Genomic DNA, 23,868 nt, shown 5'->3' on the forward strand with positions numbered 1-23,868 from the left:
AAGATACGAACCTCAACACTAAGTTTATTGCGAACTCCAGAACTAGCTAAACCTGCTGCTCCTCCCTTGCATTGCTAGATACCTAAGAAGGGATAAACTGATCAGTCTTCCTGAAGAGAGGCATTATTCCTCTATATTTGACCATTTGTTTTCATCAAATACAAACACGCATAAGGTGGAACTCATCCCACGCAAATCCAGGCACTCTGAAAGAGTCCTGTAGGCTGCCCCTACACTCAAAGGAAGAAAAAGAAAAAATACTTTTAGGTATAATTTGTGCCATCCTACAGCAGAGATCCAAAAATTAAGTGAATCGCACTGTGCATACTTATTCATCTCTGCTACGATGGCAGTTCAGAGTGTAAAGGGGATGCTGCAGGTGGATGGTGCTAGGTAAGATGAATTCTACCCATAACATGTCAGAGAACACTCAGATCAATCTCAGACATCTGGGATTGAGAAAGGTCTTAAAAAAAAAAAAAAAAAGAACAACAAACACCTCATCTTAAAAAAAACCACCTATAGATCTCTTTTTTATAAGCGAGAGAAAATGTGATTTACGTAAACCTCCCCTAGAAATCCTTTGGTGACTCACCAAACCTCCTGCAGTCATGGCCATTTTAAAAAGAAAACTCGGCAGACGCACGCGGTGGAGCCTTCTGCGGTAGGCTCCGGTGCCGATGAGCAGAAGCTCTGCCGTTTCTCTGCTTTTCTCACCTCAGTATGATGTGCACAGACTCCAGCCTGGACGTGATGTAAGCTTTTGTGACTTCTGGCGTGTAGGTTTCGAGCATGTGAGGCTCCGTGGCTTTCACGTAGGGCACCGACGCAGCCAGCCGCTGCCACAAGCTCAGGAGATAGTGAACGCTGTTCGGTGCAAACTCCCAGTGCTACCAGGAGCCGAGAGAGACAGAAGAGGAAAGAAAACCAGCCTCGATTATTTTACCCGTATTATTTTGACTCACGCAGCCCTAGATATGGCAACATATAAAGGCTTTAATGATCCGGTTGCCAATTTTAACAATGAATTTCAGTTCACACCTGAATTCAGTGGGCACTATCTGCAGTCAGTAAAGACTGAAAGATAATCTCAAGCTCATTTTTTTAAATTGTGTGTGTATATATATATATATTTTATATTCTATATATATATACACACACATGCCACATGTACTTGTAGTTATATTTTTTATATTATTGGCTGTGTAACTGAGCCAAAGCCTTTGCTCCCAAACTACTACCAAGCTCATACTGTAGCGTGCTGCAGACAGCTTCCCAAACAGAATGTACAGTTTAAAGCTGTTTTCCAGATAAAATTAAAAATTTAACAAACAAAGGCATTATGTACGCTATACAATTTTTTTTTAACCATGTTCTGTGCAAGGGTGTAGTTACAAGCTGTATACCAGTGAAAAACTCGGTGGGAACACGGCATGATATTCACATTACTAGCAATCCCTGCAAATGCATTTTAATAGTGAAGTGATACATAATCCTAAAAATAAGCCTTATTTAACAAGGTTGGGTTTTTTTTTCTTTTTTCCTTCCCCCACCTCCCCCCCGGCTAGGACATGGAAAGACTCTGGAGGCATAGCAACCCTGCCTTCCCCCACATACTGCTCCTGTTCCATTCAGTAGGAATTCACAGAATAAGCAATGCTACACCGCAGGATTCTGCCACAGAGTCCGCAGGGTTTTTTTGGTAAAAATAACGTACAGCAAATTAAGGGGCAAAGAACAGACAAGAGGGTTATAATTTTGTTTCAAGAGGAGACGAGGGGCATGAACACCCATGGAGGGTAAGTAAAACCATTCCGTACCTGCAGGCTGGTCACGGTGAAGTTGGCGATGAGTCGGATGACCTCAGGGTAGTTCTCCACCTTCACCAGCTCTCCCAGCTGGTAATTGCTTTTCAACCGGGCCAGCAACCGGCAGAACTCGTGGTAGTTGTTTGGGTCTGACAGACTCTGAGAGGAGAAAAAGAGAAGAACTGAGAAACAGCACTACTTCGCAACACATGGCAGCCAGCTACAAGAGGCGCAGACTGATGGTGGAACGGCAGGAAAAGGAAAAGAGCAGCAAGATGTTGCCCCCTTCTCCCCGGTGCCACAAGTGGGACATGTATGTTAGAAAGCATTTTTGGTGAGAAATTTGACGCAGAGGAAGCAGAGACACAATTCCACCGACTGCGTCTGAAATACCTGTGGGTTTTCCAGTATTCGTTTAACTCCATCAACGAGATGAGATAAAAACTTTGCTCTTTCCGCATTGTTGAAGAGGGATCTGCGTACAGAGGCTATCTGCACTAAGCAGGATAAAACCTAAAAGGGGCAAAGAGAATAAACAGAACGGGAGGGATTAGAACAATAAAATGGACAGCACGTTTCCTTTTCATGACGCAACAGATCATTTGAGCCTGATGCTCCTTTGCACGCTACACAACAGCTCCTTCACTTCAAAAGAGGATTTGAAACTACAGCCATCATCACTGCAATTCTATGTCTACGGAAAAGCGTAGAAGCAAATTACAGCAGGGATAAAAACCAAAGGAACAACATCTCCACGCGGACAGTCAAAGGGGTGTTCCAAGCTCTGCTCCCAAAGACGTTGGGACTCTTTCAGGTGGAGAACACAGATTGCATAAGACTGGAAATACAGCCGGAGTGGCGGGGAAAGCTGGTAAACTTAACACAGGCTTGGAAAAGCATCGCAGAAGACTGGCAAGGAAAAAAATAAAATTAAATCGTTCTTAACGCAGACCTCTGAAATTTAAATGGAGAGTAAACTGCCAAGGTGCAGCTTAGTAAGAGGCTGGTGTACAGGTTTTGAAGAGCAGCGGCAGTCAGGTATGAGCAGCACCCTGCAGTCCTTATCCAGAGACAAAGCCCCAGCCCTCTGACCAGCCTAAGGACTACCTCGCTGAGCCTCTCATTCTTGCTGGCTCTTACATTTACTGATCAAAGAGGCAGGACAATTAAAGGCGTAATTGCTTCAGATTTCTATTCAGTAACCAAAAAAAAAAAAAAGCAGCACTTCACACTTAAAATCTCTCATGAATATTTGAGGCTCTAAATTCAGAATTAGCAAGTAACCCTTCAACATAATGAACGGCGCTGAGAGTCTCAGCGGAAAAAAATACTTCTGAAGGACCCTTCCCTCCCTAGCCAGAGGGCATGTTTTCATTGTAGCATTAATTATGAAAAATATTTATCCGATAGATAAATGCCTGGCGGGCAACTTTTTTCAAGAAGAAATAATCCAACTTTTAGTTCAGTTGTGCTATCAGCCATTTCATCCAACTGGGACTCGGCCTAGTTTTAAAGCGTGGAAGGAGAAATTACATTCCTCAGTCGCGCTCCCAGACTCGCTACCTGCTCGCATCATGGTTTTAGGATCAACTGAGCAGCACAATGGAAGTAACAGGAGCTACATCCCTCAAAACAGGCTTGCTGGCAGGGCAAGACTCTAAGCTAGACAAGGACGAAGAAGTAGGCTGGACTTCCAGCGAACAAGCTGCTCTTAGGTCAAACCCAAAACCCGCAGATGCTTCAAAACTCTGGGCAGCAGCCCCAGAGCAGCCTCCCCTCCGTCGCTCCAGCACAAGGCAGCGCCATCGCAGTGAGGGTATCTGTCGGAAGTCAGCCTACAGCATTTTGACCAACAGTAATTCTCCCAGATGAATCCTACACAAAGACTTTTCTGGTAGCAGAGTCTGTAAGGAAAATAAACGCTAAACTTACCAGAGGAGAAAACGAAGGAGGGATGGAATGATAAAGATCAAAAAACAACTGAAGGGTCGAAGAATCCAAAAATGCTGAAACAGAACAGAGCGCTTTACTGAGAACACCTCCATTTACTGCTTTCCATAGGTCTAATGCTTATCTTATCACCAATGGCACGCGGACTTGTCACATGAAGTACCACACGATGGGAAAATTTCCAAAGGTTTTTACATTTTTACACAATGGCCTTTCCCAGAAATAAAGTAAACCCAGCGGTACTTGGTACTATGACAAAATTACAGGAAAATATTTTAAGAACGCAATCTGTGAAACCGCCTGCAAAATGACTGGTGAGAACAGCAAGGACGTTGAGGACAGGTGCCGAGTTATTTGTTACTTATATTTCTTTGAAAAAAATTTACTGTTCCTTCAATTGGCAGGTGTAAGACTGAAAGGGCAGAGGAGCGTTTTTATAGCTCACGATAACCAACCCAAGTGCAGTTCACATTTGTAACCCCACTAAGGAAAAGCTGGAATTTACATCTGGCATTGCATGCAAAAGTTTATTCGTTAAACACAGAGGGCTTTTGCAAGTCACCCGCGCTGTCAAGCTGGCGTGCTGTAGATTAGCCCTCTTCCTCCAGCAAGATTACCTGATCTCCAACTGGTTGGGATCTGCACAGTGCAAAGATCATCTGAGGACTCGTCTGTTGATGTGCCAATGAAATCAAAGTTCAGGCAATTATGCGTGAGCTTAAGGAGCTGCATGAGCAGACCGTGCTGGCTTTCATCGTTTAGATTCAGGTTCTTCCCAGAAGCCTACGAAATACAGCGGATTAAAAAAAGTAAGAAGAAAAAAAAATAAAAATCGAGGTGCCAGCTGAATTTGAGGCAGTAATTCTACTTTAAACAGCATGTCACAATCATAAGGATCACATGCCACAAGCACCAACCCCAGCTATCACGCACTTTTACAGACAGCATGTGTATTTACATGCTTAGTCTTTACACAAGAGGGATAAATAGACAGTGCTTTCTTTTTCACTCGGCTTGTACTGCACAGGAGAAAAGCAGCCGGGCTTGCCAGCTTGCAATTATACTGTGAGATTCCGGAGATAAGGAAGTTCTTATTAAGGTTAAACACAAGAATACATTTTCTGCCTGACAAGCACTTAGCAGCAGGGAATCTTGTTGCTCCACCTAACCCTCATATGGAAATGAGCGCATTCACTTTTGTTGCACAGATGATCTGTCTAAACCCTGCTCCAGTTACAACGCTCTGCTACCGGCAGGGAAAACATGGATACTCTCAAGTAACACAAAGAACTCGATGGCCACAAAATGCCAGGTCATTTCACCGCGGTTTAGATGTCGCACTCAGGTCTGTGCTCCAGGGACAAAAATCCTTTGTATTATCGCTCTGTACTTAAAACAAAACTAACTTCTTCCAGCTTAAGTCTATTGCAAATAACCCATTGCACTGTGCCAAGGCCAGCGTTTGCAGGAATGTCTTCCTTACTCTCTCCCCTGTATCACAAAGGCACATTCTTCTGGGGCTGCCTAAACGCCCCGTTTTATGGACACGGATACAGACGTGAGCATCAGTTTCTCTCAGCCCAAATCCTCCCCACTCGAAAGCATCACCTTGGAAACTTCTGCTTTATACACAGAACCTTGAGACAGCTACTATTAGACATTTAAAAAAAAAAAAAAAGACATAACTTGGGTAGTAGGTGTTTAATCACAGGAAAACAAGGATGTTGCATGAGACAACAGAAAACAACAGCCTGTCTTAAACCACAGCATCTCAAGAAACAAAAGCAAGATGATTAAGAGTTAGGGTGGAAAAGTGGAGGTTTCCTCCTGAGACAGAGACTAGGAAGACATGGTTTAAGTCCCCCTGGTCATGCAGCAACAGTAGTGTGGGCAAGAGCTCAGCCAGAGCTACATGTAGAGGACACACAGTAACAGCGCAGCCCTGGGGACACCAGGTTAAGCAGCTCTGGTTTATGCCTCCTGGCCGAGTACCAGCACTGGCTGAATCTTCTCATAGAATCACAGCATGGTTTGGGTTGGAAGGGACCTTAAAGCCCACCCAGTGCCACCCCCTGCCCTGGGCAGGGACACCTCCCACCAGCCCAGCTTGCTCCAAGCCCCGGCCAACCTGGCCTTGAACCCCTCCAGGGATGGGGCAGCCACAGCTTCTCTGGGCAACCTGGGCCAGGGGCTCACCCCCCTCACAGCAAACAATTTCTTCCCCAGATCTCATCTCAATCTCCCCTCTGTCAGTGTAAAACCCTTCCCCCTCGTCCCATGGCTCCCCTCCCTGCTCCAGAGTCCCTCCCCAGCTTTCCTGGAGCCCCTTTAGGGACTGGCAGGGGCTCCAAGGTCTCCGCGGAGCCTTCTCTTCTCCAGGCTGAACCCCCCCATCTCTCTCAGCCTGTCCCCACAGCAGAGGGGCTCCAGCCCTCCCAGCATCTCTGTGGCCTCCTCTGGCCCCGCTCCAACAAGTCTGGGCAGTGATAAGGACCCTGTCCTGCCTGCACCTCCCCAGGAGCTTCTTTTTCACAAAACCAGAGGAATCCTTCTATTTCTGAGACCTCTAATTGACCATCAAATGCACCTAAAATAAGCCAATGCATTCAAAAGTTACCAGAGCTGTTATGGTTCAGGAGGAGGGATGCCTGGGAAAGGATGACTAGAATAATTGTACAAGCCTTGCTTCCTTTAGAAATCAGGAGGAGAAAAAAAAAAAGATCAGATTACACCCACGTACCCACCTTTATTACTGACAGAACCAGAGCTGCTCATTTTGAAATATCTTTAAAATAAAATTTCCTTTTCACTCTTTGTGCTATTTGTCAACTTTGACACTTCACTCAGCTGGAAGGATAACAGTTGAACTAATGAAATCTGTGCTACTGCTGCTCAGTTTATTGGGGCAGACTTTCTCATAAAGGGCTACTCTTCAAGGCACCGTTAGAACTCCACATTAGTCCTTTAGAAACGAAACCTGATGCAGAATCAAGAATTTTCTTCAGATAATCTACTTGCTTACAAAATATACACGTGCTACTTCAGCTGAAAGAAAAACTGCTTTTTTGGGGGTAAAAAACCAACCCTACTACCACAGCACTGCTGCCTTGTCTCCCAAAATAAGTATTTTAAAGCAAGTTAACTCAAGTGTGATGATTAGCACAAAATAAAAACCTGGAGAAGACAAGACAGTCTAGTATTTATCATGTGTTAAAGTATGAAGGACAGTCTTTAGTCTCAATCTACTAAACGTATCTTCACTAGCATTTTTTTCTCTTATCATATGGGTTTTAAACGGAGGTTAAAAGAGAGACAAGGACTTAGTTTACAGGAAACCTCTCTCCCAGTGCTGTAAATCAAAGATATTTAAAATATAAAACAAACATCTCGTCTCTTTCCTGATGCTTTAAGACAGGAAAGTTTAACCCAAGCCTCGTGGTGCAGGCACAGACGTTGAATCAAAATTGTTGATAAGAGTTACATTTCTGTATTTGTGTCTTTTTTTTTTTTCTTAATACAAACCTAACTCGAAGCTTTCCTGAAAACCAAGTCCAGAACATAGCTCTCAGAACAAGAGCGCTTGTTCCAGGAGAGTTACATCAGAGGGAGCTTCAGCACAAAGTCTGTCACCCCCACACACAGCCCCAAGAGAGATAACAAGCGAAGGTTTCCTTACCTGTTTCAGTAAATTGCATGACAGCGTGAAAATATCAAATAAGGATGAATCTCGGAAGGAAGAGGCTATTTTCCTGTGCTTGGTCAGTGGATGAGTAGTATCCGCCTGAGCAGAGAGAAAACCAGCGCTTAGAAGTGACGGGCAGAGGCGGAACAAGAGCAGCAGAAGCCACAGGGACCCTGTTAAGCACTGGGACATCAAGGTTTCCCTCCCCAGAGCGACGTTACCCCAGGGGGATGCGCTGCTCCTGCAGAGCAGTGGGTCTTCCACGGCTAAAATCGTATTTCTGGCTGATGAAAAGGACTTTCCACCTACAATACTTACACTGCAGTTTCACTCTACCCCTGCCAGAAAGCAGGGTTTACTCTCAAGTTGCTTTAAATCTCTTCCAAAGCAGGATCAGCCGTGTTTTTGACAGCACTTAAGTCATTTTAGAAACTTGAACGCTGCTTTCTGAAGTGCTCTGAACTCCTAAGGAGTTAAATCCTACCTGAAGCCGCTGGGCAGACACATGGACAACTACTAGCAATTATAATTCCCTCCTGAACCTGCACAGATGAGAAGAAAACTAGAAGGAGAGTTAACCAGTGACAGCCAGTTTGAACTTTGCCGTATCTATTATAAACTCCAGTTCTGGACCTCTCCCCATATCAGAATAAAAAGCTGACATATGATCCAAGAGGCAAATACACATATATCGCTTTCTAGTGGATAACAAAGTCTCCAATTGATTCAACCAATGCATTCTAGCATGGGCGAGGTGAGCAGCAGCGCGGGTTACGTCACTTTGTAGAGGACTTTCTAGGAAAGGGAGAAAAGTGAAGTGATACTTCACATCTTTGCCATGTATTTGCACACAGACCGGCAAAATTCCGCTTGCCCAGGATAAGTTATTTGATGGGCAGCTGGTTATCACAGTGCATCCAAGATCGAGCCTTGTTGTAGTCCCGTGGCAGAGGCACACAACTTAAATCTTCGTTTCCTTGATGCTTTTGTCACTGTACCTCTCTTATCCTTCAGTCTGCACGCATCTCAGCCAGTATTGCAGGAACCAGTACAGCTCTAACCGCGGCAGGCCTCACTTTAGCATATTAACCTTCACAACGACCCCACGGAGGATGCAAACAATTTTATCTCTTATATTATAGTTGAAAAAAAGACGCCCAGCATCACCCAGTAGCTGGCAGCAGATCAGAACTGGACCTAAATTTGTCAGGCGCTCTAACGACTGAATTATCGTTCCTCAGCTCACGCTATCAGATTTCAGGGTCTTTAAGAAAGTGAGCATTATTTACTCTCTCCATGGTTATTACAAATCTTATCTATTTCTGGGCTTGTGGCAAATGAGCATTTCCTTTTCCTTCATTTCAATCAGTGAACTCCTACAATAGAGCGGACGCTCGGTACCTCCGGGCACATCTGTGCAGTACTTACAGGACAAAAAGTGATACTTCAAAACAGTTACCAGCACTCTATTTTATTCATATTTGGAACAAAAGCTTTAGTAAACAGAGCTCTAGAAAATTCAGCTCCCGTGCAATGCAGTTGGAAGTTTAAATAGTTATCAAAAAAAGCCTGAAGAGAAGCCCCAGAAGGGGTTTTGGGTGATTTTTTGCTATGTCCACCACATGAGCTCACTCTGATGAGCGGGTATGTCGACAGATTTATTATTTTGCAAGTAATGGCAGTTTTAGACTTTCCAAGATGAGTCACTGAATCCAGCCCTGTCCTAAACACGCACAAAGCGTGTTTAGGAACGAGTAGTAAACTATGGCAGATTTAATACCCAAGATAATCAGGAAGAGATGCTTTTGATTAAAGTGTTTAACTTTGTTGCTTATTTTAGTATGAACCTGTAGAGACTCTGGAACTGGGATGGGTGACGGTGTCTGTGCTGACCGTTCTCCCGCCAGCAGAAGCTGTAGCCCTGCACAGAGATGCCGACAGACACATACTAATTTCTAGAGAAAAACAGACTTGTTTTCATCCTCGATGCAAGGAAGTGAAGGACCGGGCCCTCTGCGGAGACGCGGAGTGAGGATTGTACAAAAGTCCGGGCAAGGAAATGGTAACCGTAACAAGACACGGCTTAAGATTCAGAAGGAGAGCTGTGGGTTAGGATTTAGTCATCAGGCCAGGCTTGAGGAATGAAAGTGAATTTGGGGCCTGAAATGGATGCAGAAGCCATTCCGATGTGCTGAACTTCTTCAAGTCCAGCAGAAGAAATTGGTGCTCTGCTCTGGCCTGGACAAAGCCTTCTCCTCCATTTCCAGTTCTGAAAACAACTAGTGATCATCCTTCAAGGATCTCTTGGGTCCAATGCCCGGATTAGTCAACATACCAGCAAAAATGAAAGGTTAGTTTCCTTAGTAAGGTATTAAAAATCAAAAAAACTTAAGTTACAGCTGGTCCTCAGCAAAATTAGAGACATTTATACACATGGCAACCCTCACACTGTCTTAGGACAGTGGTAGCCATCAAGGGTGCTACAGCAAAGTCTGCCTGACTGATTAGGAAAGGGATGTAAATTTGGATAGCACCAAGTAAAGCCGCTTGTTCCAGCTCTTTCAACACAAATACCGAGCAGCAGCATAACGATAGAGGGCTCTAGAACCCACCACCTAACCTGGAAAGACTTCTGCATCAACACCTTGCTGCGGCTGGCACGACTGGGTGCCACATCAGAGCACCGCGGACTCAGCGCGCCCAGTATTTCTTCTGCCAGGAAGGGGGATCGGCACTCAGCCCCGACACACCAGCAGAATTTGAGAACTACCTGCTGGGAACGCTACGAAGTTTAGTACTGAATGAAAAGGACCCTTTAAAAATCTGTGCAATTTGAGAAACCCTCTTTGTTTTCGTCTCCCCGGTCAATACGGGGGAGGGCATGTTCCATTCACTTCTTGGCACAAGAGCTGAAATAATGCACGGGGACGGACACCAGAAGGTGCCAGGGATGTCCTCACACCCGGGGCTTTGTCCTCACTAGATCGGCTTGGCTAGGTGCTCTTTCCTTTTTCACCTCAGAAGATTACATCAAAATATGAGAGAAGATGGAAAATGCCAGTGAAACAAAACAACTCCTCAGGACAGGAGGTTTCAGCATCTTACCACAAAACTACATGACTGCGTAAAAATAACCAAAAAAAAAAAAAAAAAAAGAAAAACCAAAGAAAAAACCCACCACACAACACCCCCCCGCACCAAAAAAAAAAAAAAAAAAAACAAACAAACAAACACCCAAACGAAAACCCCCCAAACAACGCACAGACACACAGCAGGACACAAACAATATGAATGAGAAAATTGGACACTTACTTCACTGAGGAAGGCTGTAGCACTTACTTGATTAATTTCATTAGTTAGTTGGGACAGGATTGTCACTCCTATGATGCAGTGCTCTACACTATCCTGGGGGAGGAAAGGGGGACAGGGAAAGCAGTTAGCCGTGCCAGGATGCTCTCGTTAAGCTTCACCATCATTCAAAAGGCCGTTCTGCTTGGAAGATTTCTAGACATGTTTGTTGAGAAATGCTTTACCTTTGTAGCGTTGTGACTGGAAAGAAGCCCGTGAGCGATACCAAGTAGAGAATTCAAAACGTGCTTTTACAATACCCAGATGTTGTTAACAATGTAAAGGGTTCTGAAGAATTCAATAACATGAGCTGATAAAAATAGGCTCCTTTTATTTAATAGTTTAATCAACATTTTTGTGTTATGTCCTGACTCTGAAAAAACTGATTTTTTTTAAAAATCAGTTTAATTTTAACAGAGGCTGTGGTAAAGCATGCGGGAATTTCTGCAATGTTGAAGTTGCTAGATGAAAACTCTGGGAAATAAACTTTTTTTTTTTTTTTTACACCACCACCCCCCCTTTTAAAACTACAGCCCTTGGACAAGAGGAGAAGCAGCTGACCAAGTTTCTCCCCACGGCCGCGCCGGGGCCCTCCTGCCAAGCAGGGCAGCCCATCTCCCCGTGAAGGGAGCCCATTCTTCCCAGCCTGCCCAGCCTCTGGCTGCACTTGAGACTGCCAACAAGGGGCCGATTGTGAAACAAGGCTGTTACAGATACCTCTTCACTAGAAACGGTAATCCATTTATCAAACGATTTAAGAGAAACAACCTGTATTGTTCCTTTGCCCCAGTTTCTGTTCTGTAACTGATAAATGATGTTTCCTTTCCTAGCTCCACCTCGGTTAGCACCTTCTGCACAAACTGCCCTGATCTCCAGCTTCAAAGACTGAACTCATCTGTAATAGAGAAATTCAAGCATATTTAGGCTTGGGACCGATGGCTTCTTTACTGGAGCCACCTCTTCATGACTCACTCACTATTTACATGATAATATCTAGACAGAAGCCACTGGAAAACTTTGTTGAACCCGCATCTCTTTAAAAAAGTGCAGCCTCCTCTCCGCTTCAGCAGCCAGAACAGGTAACCTGAGCAAACGGGAACAGACCATCTCCAGCTGAACGCAGCGAGTAGATATTCACACCGTTTAATTAGGTTCCTGATTAAAAAGCACACATTCCCTATGTCATGAGCCAGAAGAGCGAGGCATCCGGCTCTCATAATTTCAGCTAAAAGCACCTAAAAACTATTTGGGACATAGTTACCAGCCCAGAAAGGAACACGATCTTTAAATTACTTAACATTGTCTAGGTCCTACTCCACTTCAGACACCTGTAAATGCCTAAAATAATAGTAGGTAGTCTATTTTCTGAATGCCCACACTCTACCACTCCAGAATTAAAGCCCTGTACACATTATATATCTCCTTTTCCACACTGGTCATTCCGATCTCTTCTACTGTCTTCCTCCAACTTTTGATTTTGGGACAAATTTCAGAGCAAATAAATCAGCGTTCATAGCGTTACAGGATTTACTGATCTCTACGGGAAGAAGTTCCTGTTTGGAGACAGCTGTTGCTAAAAATGCAACCTTCTACCTACACAGTCTTTTGGGTTGGACTGAAACCCTACACTGTGGTGACAGCACGTGCATTTATCAAAAAGGCAGGCCTTCTAAAGAAAACGGTTAACAATAACGTTGTGGAACAGACATAACTTTTGTTATGATAACTCAGCTAAATATCAAACGTGACTTCCATGGACATATCACCCTTGCAGTGAATGAAAGCAAGTCAAGCACGGCACATGTTTCCCTCGTAGACAATAAGCCCGTGTGTTTACCATTTTGCACTAATCAGCACGGTGTATTTAAGCTTGAAAGAAGAACTGTGCAACTGGAACACTAAGAGACTTGTCTTACCATTGAATACTAACGGCGGCAGTTTCCAGAAATAGATCCCTGCCCCATCAAACTTTAAATTATAAAAACTGACCTGTCCTGCCAGTTGTCAGCTGCTTAGCCTTGGTAGCCACTATTCAAGCAACAAATACACAGGTGAAAGACTGGAGAAATGACACTAAAGTGCAAAACAATAACTGAAAATTCATGGACTTCCAAATCCCACAAGGTGTGTATTCATCTTACAACAAAAAAAAAAATCTGACCTGTAAAAACCTTGTGACATCTGTGATCACGTTCCTGAAGACATATTCATCCTTCTGACAGTCAAACCAGCCCAACTTTGTGATCCTCGCATATAACTGGATTAGTGCTTGCGTGACAAACGTTGCCAACTTCGGCCTAGTGGCAAGGTAGTTGAGCACATAGTTCCCTGAAACAGAGAGAAGAGGTGTATCTGTAGACAAAATCCCGGCAGATGGAGCTGAGATGGTAACGCTGATAAGAAAAAGCATCTTTTCGAAAGATATTTAACAAAAAAAATCATCACAGAAGTGGATTAGATACAAATGTTGACCTTTTATTGTGACTTTAACGTATTAAAGCTGTGGAAGAGATCTGGGAAATGGTTAGGGACAGGTGAGAGTTCCTCCCCACACGCCTGCCTTTTTTTGTGTTATCTGACCCAATCCCCTGCAAACATATGTAAACAGCAAGAAAAGCTGAAATTATTTCAAGACCTTTCCTTGAGGATGATCATCATTTGTAAAAAAGAAAGTGGACTGAATGGCATTCAGCCTCCTCCCTCGGAGGAAAGGAAGCATCAACCATTCTCCAGGACAGAGCATCATGACAGGCTCACTGCGCCCTTAGGAGATACTCTAAATGATATTTTGGAGACCCATAAAGGATTTCCAGTTTTGAAAGCATGTCCTCAAAAGAGGCAAGCACCATGCCTATTTCATACTCAAAAAAAATAAAATTAAATAAAACTTGTTTATTCACAAGACGACAGGGCTGTCATTCCCTTCCATCTGAAAAAATTCTGTGTATTTAGCCTTGAACTCTGTTAGATAATGCTACAGGTGAAGATACCACCTAAGAAACACTTCTTTGCCTTTTGGGCATCCTATACCTTAGGATGCCCAAACTGTAAAGCACAGCAGCTTGCACAAAACCTCCCACCCGCGGATGAAAGTCCATATGACAAACATTCACATTAGTTTGGTTAGAAAAATTAAGTCTTGTACTTACGAATATCTATTCGTTGTTCCAACGGTAAAGGGTTGTTTGTGCGTGACACGAGTTTTGTAAGGCATGTAGCTGCCAGTAACTGGGAGTAGGATGACTGCAAAGAAAAAAAACAAACCAAAACACAAGCAGAAGTTTACCGCACACTGCAGAAGATCAAGCAACGCTGGATTTTCAGCTAATTGCTCTCTGGAAATTTGAGTTTAAAGCATTATTTTAATTGGTAAGTCTAAATACTCTACATAGCATTGATTCCATGTTTTTAGAGATACTAAAGTAAACCAGATACTTGAAGAAAGCATTTAAGAAAGAAAGGAAAAGATTTTAAAGAGCAGAAGACAACAGAACCACCGCTGAAGGCAGGAGTAAAACTGCAAACATAGTCAAACTGCGTGAAGTTACCTTAAATGCCATGCCCAAAAAAGACAGTTAGCCCTCTGAGCTGTAGGAGTACGTTACTATACATTAAGAAGCACTTAGACTTTCTACTTTATTACTAAATACAGGTTAAAATTTATTTCTTACAGAACAGCACACAGACCACTGAACCGTAATCTAATTCAGGGACACAAATGATGGCGTTCAACCACCTAAAACCCCTGGCTGCACCCGATTCCATAAATTACAGCCAGGGAAATGACAAGCATTTTGCATGCTAATTTCTGTAATATACAGCGCTGCAGGAAGGTGAGCATCCGAGATGCAGGAAACCTATTTATTCCAACATTCCCAAGGACGGTTGGGTATAAAGTGAGTCAGATCCCAGACTGAACAAAAAGCCCCACAACCCTCTGGCGAGGGTCAACGGCTCACACGCAGAGAATGGAACTGGGCTTTAGGAACTTTCCTTAAAAAAAAAAAAAAAAAAAAAATTATTTGTCCTCAGGTAAACCAGTTCCTAGTTCCCAGCAGAAGAGTTTCAAATCAGTTTGTTTTGAATTCACCGGACTTCAAATTTAACAAAAGTTAAATAATTGGCTTCGTCTAAGTTTGCTGAGCCTGTTAAGTGTCACTCTTCTCCCTCTCCTCCTGGAGGACTCACTCTTTACAAAAGGCTGTTTGATGTTTCCTATTTTTGTGAACAAGGCTCCAATCTGATAGATATGAAAGCTGGATGCACACTCTGCCAAAAGTCAAATCTTACAAGATCATGTGGCAAAGCCATTTCAAACATTATTTGTGCTGATCCAACGTAAAAACCAAATGGCCACTTAAAAAAAGAAGAAAGCTAAGAGAGTCAGGCAGGATTTACTGCTGGCATATTTTACATCCTTTCTGTAACGCTAATTCTAAAGCACATGATCTAATTTTCCCTATTTCAAACTGCTGGATTATTAAGACAACACTATAGGAGGGGCAATTTTCCAAGGAAACATTCCAGAAGAAACGCGGCTGGTTTTATCCCATACGAACCCCCGCGCACACACCACTTTCTCCCCAAAGCCTATAGAGAAGGCAGCGGTTCCCACAGTCTATGAAATCCCACGGCCATAATAATGTTTTCAACTTAAAGCTTGCCATGTCTGGGTGGCAGCCTGCGAAGAATGCAGCAAGGCCCACAAGACATTAGAATTGACAACCGTTTGTAGGACCCACTGCAGCAGCATAATTAGCCACCCCAGCCAATGCTTTTTTTGGCACAGGCTGCCCACAAATTGTGATACGTGAGAGCGCGCTGGGTGTGCAATGTCAACGCTGCATACCAGACCTTGGGGCTATTTCCCTTATCAATGCCCAAAATACCAAGATCCATTTGGGACAATTATATTGTTTTACATACACTCCCTCTTTCTAGAAGAAGCTGGCACTTGCTCAGGCAGTCTGGACTGTTGGTGAACTCAACCAAGGCTTTCTCTGCCTGGAGCCGTGTCGCAGTGTCTGTGGTCTCATACAGCTGCTTGCACAGGTTCTCTAGCTGGGCTAGGCTCTGGAACACAGGAAAACAAATCAGTCAGAAAAAAAAAGAGGTTTTACAGTTTAGTTATGCAGCATTTTAACCCAGGTTATACATTCGTATACATACACACACATATCACTTCACTGTTTGCGCAAAGGAAGGAGAACGCTCGACTCATAGCATGTTCTTCCATCAACTAAATGAATTTCACCTACGAAATTACCCACACAGAAACTTCACAGCCACCTCTTACACCTGACAAAGTACCACGTTGCCCCCCCACTTTCACCTTTTTTAACCTGAAGTGGGGCACCCACTCCCAGGGTCAGCGCTCACCCAGCCTGACGAGGTCTGGAAAACCTCTTACAGCGCGTGCTGTAACAGCGATAATCCCAACCCACCCATTTTAAATAGTAAAAAACATTCTACACCTAGTTTTCATGTTATACTGTGTCAAATCCCCCCCCCTCCCCCCGCCTGGTTTATATTCCCTTTGCAGGGCGCCGTAACAGTCTTCAGCATCCCAGGATGCTGGAAGGATCTCACGTTAAATCTTCTGCACTACACATGCCAAAAATACCTAAAGCAGAACAGAGCAAATGAAGAATGGGATGGCTGCCTTTGAGCAGCGTCTCTGTGAACGCGTTCGAAGGGAAATAAAACTACCAGGCAGATTCTGTGTGCTCAAACAACTGGAAAATATTTGCCATAAACTGTGATCCAGGCAGATGGTTTCCCCCAGTGAAATCTTAGGTGTCCTAGTTAAAAAAGGGCTTTGCAGATGGATATAAATATTCCCTTAGGTTCTTACTGCTAGATTAATAAGCAGGTATTTTCATTTGCTTTAGGGCTACATTCTAGGTTTCCAGGGGTAAATCATTACACGCATACCATAACTTCTGTGCTTTGACTTCCGCGTGTGTAAAAAGGATAGCATCAGTCACCTAGTTTTATTTTTGGAGAAGAGATTGTTATGCAAAAGCCGAGTTGCAGGGTCAGCCGACGGATTCATGCACATCAGCACACAGCTGAACGCTTTCTTACACACAAACCCAGCAATTCCACGCCAAAAGCGCACAGAAGTTTTTGATGCTCTGCTGCCGAGATGATCATCAGATAAGACAGTGTGATAAGAAAGACAAGGAGGGACCCTCTGCAAAAATTTGCTTACCTCGTAGCATATTCCAGAGCTCTGATTTATTTTATTTTTTTAAAAACAACTTCATGGAAGATGTTGCCTCGACAGCTTCACTACATTACAGAAACGAGAGAACTTCGCTAGGTGCCAGCCAGCAGTTCGACAGTTTTATTTTTGAGAAAGCCAGAACCCAAAGACTTAAGCTCTACACAGAAAATCCTCAAAAACCGAGGATGAATATGAACTGTTATTAACCATAAACAATTATAAACCATATTAACTCTGGTTAAGCATTTGTCAGCACCTGTTGTTTCCCATTACAAATGCATTTTCAGTTACTTAAAATCAGTTGGTCAAGTCTACATACAGAAAGGTGCCTGTTAATGTATCGTCTTCAGCTCAAGACCAAAACACCATTTCCACCAAACTCCTTGCTGCCATTTATCAGTTTGATAAGCTACCACGACCCTTCAGCCCCCACGTGTACGATGGACTGAATCCTTGGGAAGCAGCTCAGCCCAGCTCCATCACCCCGGTAGGACAATGATGAACTGCAGCCCATAGAATCACAGAACAGTTTGGGTTGGAAAGGACCTTAAAACACATCCAGTGCCACCCCCTGCCCTGGGCAGGGACACCTCCCACCAGCCCAGGTTGCTCCAAGCCCCGGCCAACCTGCCCTTGAACCCCTCCAGGGATGGGGCAGCCACAGCTTCTCTGGGCAACCTGGGCCAGGGGCTCACCCCCCTCACAGCAAACAATTCCTTCCCCAGATCTCATCTCAATCTCCCCTCTGTCAGTGTAAAACCCTTCCCCCTCGTCCCATGGCTCCCCTCCCTGCTCCAGAGTCCCTCCCCAGCTTTCCTGGAGCCCCTTTAGGGACTGGAAGGGGCTCCAAAGTCTCCCCGGAGCCTTCTCTTCTCCAGGCTGAACCCCCCCAGCTCTCTCAGCCTGTCCCCACAGCAGAGGGGCTCCAGCCCTCCCAGCATCTCCGGGGCCTCCTCTGCACTCATGGTGCCTTGGACCCATGGTCCCACACCAAATCGATGATGATCCAGAGAGGATAGTTTACAATTTTGGCTAAAGTGTCTATTTTTAAAAGTTTTACACCACCCTGCATCGATTCTTTGAGAAGTTCAGGCATGGGGTTTCCCGGCAGTTGGTTTTCTTCATGACTCTGAGAAACACTAATTCCCTGTGACTGTTTGGGAGGTGGTGGCAATAACCATGGATCCTTTTGTGCGACACTTGCCGTGACAAAACACCCTTGTTTGTGCACAGTGCGTGATCCGTGCCAGCCTTCTTGCAGATTACAGTCAGTTAACTCCCTCGGAGCCAGAGGAAACACATGACCTCTGGGACTCAAAGAAAACAAACTCCAAAAAGCCAACCGCGCCAACCAAATAGCCTGTTTGCTGCCCAAGAGATATGGCACACAAGGGCCCTGTAAATGCCCCAAGAACTATCATTAAGACATAGTTCTCCTGTCTAAAAAAAAAAAAATCACACACACAGAAAAGCTATTCCAAATTACCCAGGAGTGTGAATCGCAACTCAACGGGGAATAAAAGTGAACTCTATTCACGTCAGATTAAGCCAAGCATCCACACCAGGTTTTAAACGTATTTTTAATAACACGTCTCTGGTTATGCAGTGTCAGTTGTCCCGAGTGTCCTTGTCCAGACAATCCTCAAGTTGAACTTCACTCATTATTTCTTCCTGACGGTATCCCCAGACCTGCAGCTGCAGAGGGGGCTGCGGGATGGGGAGTATTTTAGGGCACAAGGAGAAGTACAACTCAGCGGGAAAGCTGATATCCAAACTTGGGAGTTTTCACCCATTATTTCAAGTTAGTGAACGGTCATTTTATTTTTTAATGTGCTCAAATATCCAAAAAAACCATTCCTGATAAGCTACAATCTGACCAAATTTCTCTGATGAAAAACCTTTACGCATAATTTTTAGGGTCGTCTCACCAATAAATTTCTTTTCTCCTCTCGTGCCCTAACTCAGTTATCTGTCACACCGACAGGCAGAGCGGTCGAGCTGCCCTGATCCTGCATTCCAGGTTTGCAACCTGAAGTTTTCAGCACATTTTAATATTGCTACAACGAGGGTATCTGCCGACGGGGTAGAAATCAGGCTTGCCTTACTCCAGCACTCAGCTTCGAAAGCCAGAGGTGAAGTTGCAATTAGTTAGGGATTATTTCGCTACAGAGACCGGGCAATACCCTCTCTTTCAACCAAGATAAAAAAAATACCATATAGTATAACGATTATGCAGGGCAAGAGCTCTGCATGGTCTAGATAAGGACTAAAGCATGAGACAGCAGAGTATTTGAAGCAGGGAGACACTCTGCCATCCCACCAGCGCCGCGCGCAGGGGTTACAGGATGGAAAGGTGTGCGGTCGGTGAGCCAAAAAGAAAAATAGCACTAAAAACACAATTACAACTAACCAAAACTTGCATTTGTGGCTCCTCTGAGAATGAACAGCTCCAAAAACTCTTTGTAAGAAGGAGAAACCAGTTCTTTGCACCTAGGGATGGCAAGGAGGTGTCGCTGAGGGCTCGGGGTCCGACGGGGACAGCGGTGGGGATGGCATTTTAGGAGAACTGCTGAGTCACGGGAGACTGTCCCAAGTGTCAAACCCCCCCCTTCCTCGCCAGTTCCCAGCCTTACGAATTGCTCTTATCTGCTCCTCACATGACAGCACTGAAATTCCAGGATTTTTCTACAGTTGCGCATACCATAGTCTATTAACACCCAATGTACTTTATGCAGTAACAAAAAAAATAACCAACAACAAAACCCCCATGGTCTAATTTCTCTCAAACATCGCACTAGGAAGGCTAAACGACAACCTGAAACACCAGTCATACTCCCAGCCAGGAGTATGTGGCTTAAATGCACACTGAAAAGCCTCAACTGCCACTGAATTTTTCACATAGCCATCTCTCAACTTCAAGCTCAGCACAGATGACGATCGCTTCACTTTTCCTCCTACGTGCACACACTTCTTTTCCCCTCCGAAGCCAAGACCCAAACAAAGCCTATGTTTTCCCCCCCCAATAAAGTGTGGCAATTAATGCCTACAAGTGGAAATCATCCTATCTCAAGTGTTCTTCTAAATGCAGCTTCCAGGCATGACCTCTCTTTACATCACTGTCTACGAGCCTTAGACTTTTTTTTTTTTTTTTTTTTTTTTTTGGCAAACAGAAGTTGAATAAATTTGTGTTCCTAGGGAAAAAAAAGCCCCATACAGTTTGGGGAGCTGGATTAAAACTATGATACTGAAGTTCAGCCCTACACCGCAAAGCACTAGAGGATAACGGAACACAGCCTACCATGGACTCCAATGCCATTGTTTTGTACGCAGTAGAAGTGTTTTTCAACAAGAGAAAGTATACTTATCAGAAACCAGCGAATTTGACAAGTGATTAGTAAAACTTTCACTCCCCTTCCCTTTAAAAGCAACAAGCTCTGAGGGAGGTTTTGCTGCAGATCAAACGTCCTAGAGAGAGCAGGGGGCTCCTTTCACCGAATGGTAGGGTTGGAAGGGACCTCTGGAGATCTTCTAGTCCAACCAACCTTTCCACTGGAGCCCTGCATGGAGTGAAGCTGCGGGCTGCATAGTCCTGAGCAGGAATTGCCAGTCCATCAGCCTCACATGAACTTCGCATCACGTTATTGCTTATTTCTTTAATAACATCAAACACTGACAATGTTATCATCATCAGTGATGAAGAAATGAGTTTTCCTCCATGTGTGGCACCTCCTTTGGATGATCCCAGCCTCAGATGTTTGTCCACCGAGAGCAGCCATGAAGCTCAAAATGTGGAAAGAAACCCCAACCTATCAATCTCATTTATACTACAAGCTACAAATAAAACCCGCCACTGCTCAGTGTTTTCCCCATGGTGAAGATAAACAATGTGTGATCATCTTTAAAATGATAAATACTACAAGGAAAGTAACAGCTACCTAAAAGGAGTCCCCGGGGGGATGGCTGTGGAATTGATCCTATATTACACGGTTGCTTAAGCAACGCTCTTTACATCCAAGGGCTGCAATAAGCTCTAGGCAGGTTTAGTTCAACAGAGTTTGACTTCGCCACGCTGACAGTTCCCATTTCAGAAAATTGAGGAAACGCACGCTGTGCTCGGTGCACTCAAGATGGCAGAGCCAGAAAGTAAAGCGGGAGCCCACACAGCCAGCCCCGATCGCTCGGGGGGGAGCGGGCCAGCAATAACCCCACAGATTCCGACATCTAAAATGGAGCATTTGGGCTTAACGAGATCAATCCAAACTTTTCTGCTGCCTGGTGGTTCTTCTCCTGAAGGATGTGCATCGCTGTAAATCCTGCAGGCACACATTGTTTCCAAGACATTCCTTCCTCCTGCCTTATGGTTACTGACTCCCTGAGCCAGAGATCCTGCAACATGTTTAATACAGTTATTTTTGTCCCGAGCACATTCATCCATTTTAATATCCCCCAACCGATTCCCCCATATGTTATAATCAAAGTCAGACTTCGCAAGCGCCAGGCAACTGCAGGGCAGGCAATGAGATGTTTATGTCCTTGCTCACCAGGAGCGTGCAACAGGCTCCAGAAGAAGAGCTACCCGTGTACCTCCAGGATGTGACATAGAATCAGAGAATCACAGAACAGTTTGCATTGGAAGGGACCTTAAAGATCACAGAATCATAGAATGGTATGGGTTGGAAGGGACCTTAAAGATCATCTAGCTCCAAGCCCCCTGCCCTGGGCAGGAACACCTCCCACTAGACCAGGTTGCTCAGAGCCCCGTCCTACCTGGCCTTGAACACCTCCAGGAGGTGGGAAGAGACCGTCATCTATTCTTCCTTCCCCTTGAACATTTTGCGTCTAAGGAATATCAATTTCTATATGTGTCCATAAACAGGCACACCCCTAGCACGCATGGTGTTAATGTAAGGCGAGATGCAGTGCACGCTCCTCTAACCCAGCACCCAAAACTTTGCCTTCAGTCACCGGCCATCAGAGCTCTACAGCTTGTGTCATCTTCTGCTCTTTCAAGCTCTAGATACTCACTAACTTTCCTCACTTCTTGCCGACTTCACAGCAAGACAGGGTGGAAAAAGATGCAGCACGCAGTCAGGGCTCCAGAACACCACGTCTGAACAAATGCAATCGTGCAACGAAGATGCATCATAGCAAAGGGCCCTGGTGTTTTAAGTGACTACAGCTCAGAGAATGCCTCGGGTCACTTGATGAATGTCAGGTATTTCAACCCAAAATAAAAAAGCTTTTAAGCTGAGTGATGCAACTATTAACTGCCAAGGACCAGGATGATGCACGTCGTAAGCACTCCTAGCTGTAAAAATCAAGGTCTCATGGCTCATCACCCTCATTTGTTAAGAGAATCTGAACAACAAATTGCCCATTTCCATTTACCCTACTAATAACAGAGAAAGCAAACATACCTATACCCTTCCAGCACATCTCAAAATTATTTATTGCAGTAGTATTTTCAGGCATCTCCCTGCATCTCTCAGAGAATGAATAAAGAGCTCTCATTCCTTTCTCCATGATGAACGGTCTCCAAGCCCAGACGGAACAGGGCTGCCGTCAGGATTCAGCCCTGTCATTTTACTGCGTTCACGCTTTAGAGCAACTCCACGCGCTACCCCGCAGAAACACTTCAAATTAACACTAACACTTCCCGTAACTTAGTACTGACAACATATAACCTCGAATGTTACACAGGGCAGTTTCTATCCCAAAGAGCTTAAAGAGGAGGAACACGATACCCTTAGTGGGTGGTGAAACTGCTGAGAAACTCTTCAATATTCTAGTTGGTTGCAAACAAATACTTGTGCATAATTTTATCACGGCTTAGCACTATAAGGACAGCCATTTGTTTAGCTCTCTGTTAAGAAAGGAGAGAAAAGACAAGGTAGTGTTTGGCTTTCTAACACAGGGCATGTCTTAAGTGAACAGTCCTGAAGCTAAATATACCTCGGAGGCCAGCGGCACTGAGAACAGATCGAGGGCTGAAATCTCCAAAAGAAATCTCTATATTTCTACATCATGAGGACTGCCAGATGCTAGCAGAAGCCATGTGCATATACCAACAGCCACGAAATAAATTAAAAAGACAATGCATCAGACTCTTATTATTTATTTTTAAAGTATGAAACAGATGCAGTGAAAATGGGAATCATCCCTGCTTTCAGGGCGGGCCAGGTGGAAGCGTTTATTTCACCTTGACCATGTTCTGGGTTTGCACTTCTTTCACGCAGCGCCGAGTCTCAAACTGCTAATTGGAAGGTCTGACTCTTATGGAAAATGGTCGCATATCTATGATCTGCTCTGAACACTACACGTTAATTGTGCAGCATTACTCACCTGACTGCCTAATTCAATCAGAAGAGGAGGTTATAGAACAAACAGGAAGGGTAAAACAACAGTAAATCACATCATGTTTTGAAGAAACGGCCTCTATATCATAACAGATTTCTACTAAACTTAAGGCAGCCACTCCTGAGTTCAGTCCCCACTGATGTAGTACCTAGGAATGGGTGAATTACTGAATTCTACACCAAGAGAGGCCTCTCTCCCGGTGCGAGGACTCAGCAGGGCCCTAAGCAAGGACAGAGCACAGTCGGCCCGGTAACTGCAGCAAGGAGGTGCTCCTCCGCTTCTGAGAATAAAAAAGGAGAGGCTGGAGCAGCACCAACACCTTTGCTACAACAATGGGAGAATGAGTCACTCCTGTTTCTCTTTACCTTTTTATTTATATGTCACAGCTAATGCACCACTTCAGTAATCGCACCCTTCTAACCTCTCTTTTGCAGAGCCGAACTTTCCCTGTGCATCTGAGGGCTTTTCGTTTGGCAAAGGCTGGCCATTTCCTA

General features: G+C 44.4%; 1 protein-coding gene across 1 annotated transcript in view; it reads right to left on the minus strand.

Moving 5' to 3' along the window:
* XPO7 (exportin 7) overlaps positions 1-23,868 on the minus strand; it is a 51,036-nt gene that overhangs the window by 17,640 nt on the left and 9,528 nt on the right. The window contains exons 2-11 of the mRNA XM_063358461.1: positions 15,715-15,861; positions 13,938-14,031; positions 12,950-13,116; positions 10,753-10,845; positions 7,435-7,539; positions 4,376-4,541; positions 3,741-3,814; positions 2,202-2,321; positions 1,821-1,967; positions 718-890 (exon numbers count right to left, since the gene is read on the minus strand). Of these exons, the coding sequence (XP_063214531.1) occupies positions 718-890; positions 1,821-1,967; positions 2,202-2,321; positions 3,741-3,814; positions 4,376-4,541; positions 7,435-7,539; positions 10,753-10,845; positions 12,950-13,116; positions 13,938-14,031; positions 15,715-15,861 (1,286 nt within the window). The remainder of the gene's footprint in view (positions 1-717; positions 891-1,820; positions 1,968-2,201; positions 2,322-3,740; positions 3,815-4,375; positions 4,542-7,434; positions 7,540-10,752; positions 10,846-12,949; positions 13,117-13,937; positions 14,032-15,714; positions 15,862-23,868) is intronic.

The sequence above is a fragment of the Chroicocephalus ridibundus genome, chromosome 23 (assembly GCF_963924245.1).
Source record: "Chroicocephalus ridibundus chromosome 23, bChrRid1.1, whole genome shotgun sequence".
Taxonomy (NCBI): Eukaryota; Metazoa; Chordata; class Aves; order Charadriiformes; family Laridae; genus Chroicocephalus; species Chroicocephalus ridibundus.